This window comes from Poecilia latipinna, unplaced genomic scaffold, assembly GCF_001443285.1.
Source record: "Poecilia latipinna isolate Pla-1442-1.1 unplaced genomic scaffold, P_latipinna-1.0 Scaffold2907, whole genome shotgun sequence".
Lineage (NCBI taxonomy): Eukaryota > Metazoa > Chordata > Actinopteri > Cyprinodontiformes > Poeciliidae > Poecilia > Poecilia latipinna.
The window spans coordinates 6608-13839 of record NW_015115523.1 but is presented as its reverse complement, the minus strand read 5'-3'; the positions used below and the strand labels follow the sequence as shown (position 1 = coordinate 13839).

At 46.6% G+C, this 7232-nt stretch overlaps 1 protein-coding gene across 1 annotated transcript; it reads left to right on the top strand.

Moving 5' to 3' along the window:
- Window positions 1-3755: 3755 nt before the first annotated feature.
- LOC106939557 (tripartite motif-containing protein 29) lies at window positions 3756-4741 on the top strand (the record flags this gene model as incomplete). The annotated part of the gene is made up of 1 exon (XM_015021992.1): window positions 3756-4741. A coding segment is annotated over exon 1 (986 nt), but the record flags the coding sequence as incomplete, so codon positions are not given.
- Between the last annotated feature and the right edge of the window lie 2491 nt (window positions 4742-7232).

Sequence of the window (7232 nt, the reverse complement as noted above, 5' to 3'; positions counted from 1 at the left end):
CCATTCGTGAACAAGATCCCCAGATACTTAAACTACTCCACTTGAGTCAGGACGACCCCCCTGACCCGGAGAAGGCACTCTACCCTTTTCCGGCTCAAGACCATGGCCTCGGATTTGGAGGCACTGAGCCTCATCCCAGCCGCTTCACACTCGGCCGCGAACCGCTTCAGCGAGAGCTGCAGATCACGTTCTGATGAAGCCAACAGGACCACATCATCCGCAAAAAGCAGAGATGCGATCCTAAGGCCACCAAAACGGATCCCCTCAACACCTCGGCTGGTCAGAGATTCTGTCCATGAAAGTAATGAACAGAATTGGTGACAAAGGGCAGCCTTGGCGGAGTCCAACTCTCACCGGAAACGAGCCCGACTTACTGCCGGCAATGCAGATCAGGCTCTCACACCGGTCATACAGGGACCTGACAGCCCATATCAAAGGGCCCGGTACCCCATACTCCCGGAGAACCCCCCACACAGCCCCCCTAGGGACACAGTCGAATGCCTTCTCCAAGTCCACAAAACACATGTAGACTGGTTGGGCGAACTCCCAGAACCCTCCAGGACCCTGCTGAGGGTGTAGAGCTGGTCCAGTGTTCCATGACCAGGACGAAAACCACACTGCTCTTCCTGAATTTGAGGTTCGACTATCCGACGGACCCTCCTCTCCAGGACCCCTGAATAGACCTTACCAGGGAGGCTTAAGAGTGTGACCCCCCTGTAATTGGAGCACACCCTCCGGTCCCCCTTTTTGAACAGGGGGACCACCACCCCAGTCTGCCAATCCAGGGGAACTGCCCCCGATGTCCATGCAATATTGCAGAGTCGCGTGAGCCAATACAACCCTATAACATCCAGAGCCTTAAGGAACTCCGGGCGGATCTCATCCACCCCAGGGGACCTGCCACCGAGGAACTTTTTGACCACCTCGGCGACCTCGTCCCCAGAGATTGGAGAGCCCAACCCAAAGTCCCCAGGCTCAGCTTCCTTCCTCAACAGAAGGCATGTTGGTGGGATTGAGGAGGTCTTCAAAGTATTCCACCCACCGGCCCACAATGTCCCGAGTTGAGGTCAGCAGCACACCATCCCCACCATAAACAGTGTTGGTGCTGCAATGCTTCCCCCTCCTGAGACGCCGGATGGTGGACCAGAATTGCCTCGAAGCCGTAGGAAGTCTTTCTCCATGGCCTCTCCAAACTCCTTCCACGCCCGAGTTTTTGCCTCAGCGACCACCCGAGCTGCATGCTGCTTCCCCCGCCAGTGCCCATCAGCTGCTTCTGGAGTCCCACAGGCCAAAAAGGCCCGATAGGACTCCTTCTTCAGCTTGTCAGCATCCCTCACCGAAGGTGTCCACCAACGGGTTCGAGGGTTGCCACCGCGACAGGCACCAACAACCTTGCGGCCACAACTCCGATAAGCTGCCTCGGCAATGGAGGCACGGAACATGGTCCACTCAGACTCAATGTCCCCCACCTCCCCCAGAACGTGTTCGAAGTTCTGCCGGAGATGGGAGTTAAAGCTCCGTCTCACAGGAGACTCTGCCAGACGTTCCCAGCAGACCCTCACTACACGTTTGGGCCTGCCAGGTCTGACCGGCTTCCTCCCCCACCACCGGAGCAAACTCACCACCAGGTAGTGGTCAGTGGACAGCTCCGCACCCCTCTTCACCCGAGTGTCCAAGACATACAACCACAGATCCGATGAAACGATGACAAAATCGATCATCGAACTGTGGCCTAGGGTGTCCTGGTGCCAAGTGCACATATGGACACCCTTATGCCTGAACACTGTGTTTGTGATGGACAATCCGTGACGAGCACAGAAGTCCAACAGCAGAACACCACTCGAGTTCAGATCGGGGGGGCCGTTCCTCCCAACCACGCCCCTCCAGGTCTCACTGTCATTGCCCACGTGAGCGTTGAAGTCCCCCAGCAGAACAAGGGAGTCCCCAGGAGGGGCACTCTCCAGTACCCCCTCTAAGAACTCCAAGAGGGGTGGGTAATCTGAACTGCTGTTCGGCCCGTAAGCACAGACAACATTCAGAACCCATCCCCCCACCCGTAGGCGGAGGGAGGCTACCCTCTCGTTCACCGGGGTAAAGCCCAACGTACCGGTGCCAAGATGGGGGGCAACAAGTATGCCCACTCCTGCCCGGTGCCTCTCACCTTGGGCAACTCCAGAGTGGAAGTACGTCCAGCCCCTCTCAAGGAGACTGGTTCCAGAACCAGAGCCATGCGTTGAGGTGAGGCTGACTATTTCTTGCTGGAACCTCTCAGCCTCGCACACTAGCTCCGGTTCCTTCCCCACCAGAGAGGTGACGTTCCGCATCCCAAGAGCCAGCTTCTGCAGCCGAGGATCAGACAGCTAGGGTCCCCTCCCTCGGCTGCCACCCATAACACAGTGCACCTGACCCCTTTGGCCCCTCCTACAGGTGGTGAGCCCGTTGGAAGGGGGACCCACGTCTCCTCTTCGGGCAGAGCCTGGCCGGGCTCGGTGGGTAAAAGCCCAGCCACCAGGCACTCGCCATCGTGCCTCACCTCCAGGCCTGGCTCCAGAGTGGGGCCCCGGTGACCCGCGTCCGGGCAAGGGAAAACCAAGTCCAATGTTCATCTCCATCACAGGGGTCTTCCGGCTGCACTTCATCTGGTTCCTCACCTAGGACCTGTCTGCCGTGGGTGACCCTACCAGGAGCATAAAGCCCCAGACAGCATAGCTCCTAGGATCATTGGGACACTCAAACCCCTCCACCACGTTAAGTTGGCAGCCCAAGGAGAGGCAAATTGATACAATTCTTAGAATCTACGGACTTGGTTGCCTGGTGAGTCTGTCATCTGATAGCAGTATTGTTTTTATGTTTTATGAGCTTATACGACGTCAGAATATGAAGACATAGGCTTGTCAGACATGAAACCTAGATGACTCCTACCTAGTTTGGTGCTACGAGGCCATTGTGTGTGAAAGACAGTGTTTTGTTTGCCTTAGCGAGTACGCCAAGTTTGCCATTTGTCCATGCCCCTTAAACATGCTCAAAAACTAGCTTTTAATGCACTGCCACTTTAATTGAAAATAAAAAGAAAGCCAAAAAAACTGATCAAAAAACCTGACCAAACAGATTTACTAAACAGGTGAGGCTGTTTGTGGACCACTTTGCTGGTGAAACAACACTAGGGTCATATAAGCTGGAGACTAAATGATATGTTGGATTTAGACATGGCTGGAGCACTAGGCAGCTGCGAGTTGCAGTCTCTCTTTAATTATGTTTTTTGTCTTTCCCATTTTGAAGATTAGATTAAAAAATGTACTGAATTTAAAGATTGAATTATTGTAAATGTTAGTGTGAGATTATGCTTCTAAAATAAAACATTAACTTATTTTAAAGCTTTTTACATACTCTAACTTGGGGTGCCAGTAAGTGTGGATGTTTCTATATGAGGGATAATAACATGATAACAACTTCTGATTCATAATATGTTGTCTTCATTTGCAGGATTTGCATGTGTGACTTTTATAGCTATATTTGAATAGTTTCTAACAAGGAATAAAATATGGGGCTTGTCAACCTGAGATGAGCAGGACTGGATTAACAGGCAACGGTCAGTTCAAAGTTCTTCCTTGTTCTCTCTTCCTCTGGTTTACAAGCGTCATAATGGGTGGAAACAAAGACACTCCCTTTAGTAACCGGATATTTGCACCTTAGCTGAAACAGGTTTCTGTTCTACAGAAGAGAAACTCACACAGTCGATGTTACCGAGACCAGAAATGGAGCAAAGAAGAGATCATCAAGATAACTGCTACGCTGGACCTCAAGATGCAGCCTGTGATTCATGCACTGGAAGGAAAAGGAAAGCTGTCAAATCCTGTCTGGTCTGTTTGGTTTCTTATTGTGAGGATCACCTCCAACCTCACTATGATTCTCCCAATTTTAAAAAGCACAAGCTGGTGGATCCGTCCAAGAAGCTCCAGGAGAATTTCTGTTCTCGTCATGATGAGGTGATGAAGATCTTCTGTCGTACTGATCAGCAGTGTATCTGTTACCTCTGCAATATGGAAGAACATCAAGACCATGAAACAGTCCCCGCAGCAACAGAAAGGGCTGAGAAGCAGAAGGAGCTCCAGGAGAGTCGACAACAAATCCATCAGAGAATCCAGGACCGAGAGGAAATTGTGAATTTGTTTCAACAGGAGGTGGAGGCCATCAATGTCTCTGCTGATAAAGCAGTGGAGGACAGTGAGAAGATCTTCACTGAGCTGATCCGTCTCCTCCAGAAGAGAAGCTCTGAGGTGAAGCAGCAGATCAGATCCCAGCAGGAAACTGAAGTGAGTCGAGTCAAAGGTCTCCAGGAGAAGCTGGAGCAGGAGATCACTGAGCTGAAGAGGAAAGACGCTGAGCTGGAGCAGCTCTCAATCACAGAGGATCACAACCAGTTTCTCCTCAACTACCCCTCACTGCCAGCACTCAGGGAGTCGACACACTCATCCAGGATCAAGATCCGTCCTCTGAGATACTTTACAGATGTGACGGCAGCTGTGTCAGAGCTCAGAGACAAACTACAGGACGTCCTGAGAGACACATGGAGAATCATTTCACTTAAGGTCAATGAAGTGGATGATTTACTGTCAGAACCAGAGACCAGAACTGAGTTATTAAGGTGTTTACAAGAAATCACTATGGATCCAAACACAGCAAGCATATTTCTGTTATTATCTGAGGGGAACAGAAAAGTAACACTAACAAACCAACAACAGTCTTATCCTGATCATCCAGATAGATTTACTGTTTTTTATCAAGTGCTGAGTGAAATGATTCTGAATGGACAATGTTACTGGGAGGTTGAGTGGAAAGCAGGAGGGACTGATGGTTGTGGAGGAGGAGTTAATATCGCAGTTTCAAGCAAGAACATCAGCAGAGCAGGAAAATCAGATGGATGTTTATTTGGATTCAATGACCAATCTTGGTCACTGCGATGTGACACAAATGGTTACAAATTCTGGCATGACAGAGTTGAAACTCCAGTACCAGGTCCAGTTTCCTCCAGAATAGGAGTGTACCTGGACCACAGAGCAGGTATTCTGTCTTTCTACAGCGTCTCTAAAACATTGACTCTCCTCCACAGAGTCCAGACCAGATTCACTCAACCTCTGTATGCTGGGATTAGACTTTCTGATGGATCCTCTGCAGAGTTTGTTAAACATGAATAGTCAGCAGTTATCAGGTCCAGTTGATTAAAATATGTATTTTAGCTTCAGTTTTTTAGTCTCTGTCATTGTTGATGAGAGTTCATTGTTGTCATTTCTTCACTGCTCAGACATCAGCTTTTTTTATGGAGCTTCTTTGTCATAATCATTTCTCAATTTAGTTGAGAAACAAAATTTCTCCCTATTATGTAGAGAAGAGCTGAGCTTCTGAATGGAATTATCTAGTAAACTACATTGATTACATTAATTAAGATGCTTCATGCGTTTTCTTCTTATGAGACTTTATACAGCAATCATTAACTCTTATTTTCTACTTTAATTATATTAGTATGACGTTATATTATAAAAATCTGAATAATCTTAAGTTATGCTACCTTTAGTTGATTTTGATTTAAATTTTTCATCCTGGTGAACATTCATAAAAGAATAAAGAATATCAAAGGTATTCTGGTATTAAATCTCTGACACTGTGGCCCCTAACATGCACACATTTCAGATTGTCAACTGAAGAGGCCTTGGTCAAAAGGAGAAGCCCAATTCCAAGTATGTAGTTTAGATACTTTATTCAAGAGGAAATAACAAGGGTACAGATGTCTGTTATCTGAAACAGAAGGAAAGCAATAGAAGTGTATGTTATTAACCACATGGGTAATCTACTATGGAGGACCAAAACCGACATAATTAAAGCAGAAATACATATTTAGTTCTTCCTTTTTCTTACACGAGTTTCTGTCAAGTAATGTATATAGAGTATTTTTTATTTCCCTTAAACATGGGTTTTTGTCAAGAAAAATACATATTTTGTTTTGGCTTTTTTCGCTTCTCCCTTTTTTTCTTGCCGTTTTTCCTGCTGCATTGTTATGTTAATGAGGAGAGTTTCATGAAGGAGAGCTTCTACGTCTACTATTGGCCAATAGAGCTTTGGAACCAACGTCACTGCGTCAGATGTTGTGGGGCGTTTAGGTGCAGTCGCTCGGTGCCATCTTTGCAGGTCACAGACCAAAACAAACTTTATCCCAGTGGTTTTATTGTGTTACCGACAGGTAATGACTGTTGCTACAAGCTTATCCAGGACGAGTGAATGGATATAGTACAAATATTCACAATTATGAAATAAAACAAAAACTGACAATACTTACATGAATCAGATGTTGCCATTACACACAGTCTTTAGAGGTGATGTCATGAAGTGAGGGTGTGGCGGTGAGAATGAATGCAGCTGAGCCCAGGAGATGAAGGTGAATGGTGATTTAATGATGAATTATTAGCTCAAACAGTCCACAATGAGCAAGCAGCACAGTGAAGCAAAGGCTAAGGCTAATCACTGATAGCTAGTGATGGGCTATGTGAATCCAGGCTTCGAGGCTCGTACCGAGTAAAAAGGGGGCGTGTCCGATGAAGCCCCGCTTCGACGCTTGCGTCACCTTGCTGAAAACCACGTGACTGGCAACAAAAGAGGCCTGCATTACCTGGGTCACGTGACTGCTTCATTTTTGCGTGTCGGATTTCAAAATGAAAGCGATGAACCGTACAGCTTCCTGGGTTGTCCATTTGGTCGCGCATCAGAGGAGAATATTTGTCTTCAGTGAAAATTGACCGACATGTTTGATGTGTATTGATGATGGCACTCATCAAAATGTAATGTTTGTTACTGGTTTTCTCAATTGTAGATTATGTTGTATATAATATATATATATTTGTGATTTTATGATGCAAATCTCTGAACTGCATTGTTGCTGAAATATGCTACACAAATAAACTTGATTGTCTGAAATCAATCAAATTTTATTTGTATAGCACATTTCAGCAGCAAGGCATTTCAAAGTGCTTTATATAATTAAAATAAAAACAGAGATTTAAAAAACATTAAAACATAAAACGTAATCAGTGAGAAAGAGAAATAAAAAGCCGTCTCCAATCCTTTTGACTTTAGAAATGGAGCCAGCAAGTGGAAAATCTGACATCTGGGAATACTTTGAGATTATCCTCACAATAAATTTTTTTCTTAGATAATTAACCCACCACCTCCCAATTTCTCAC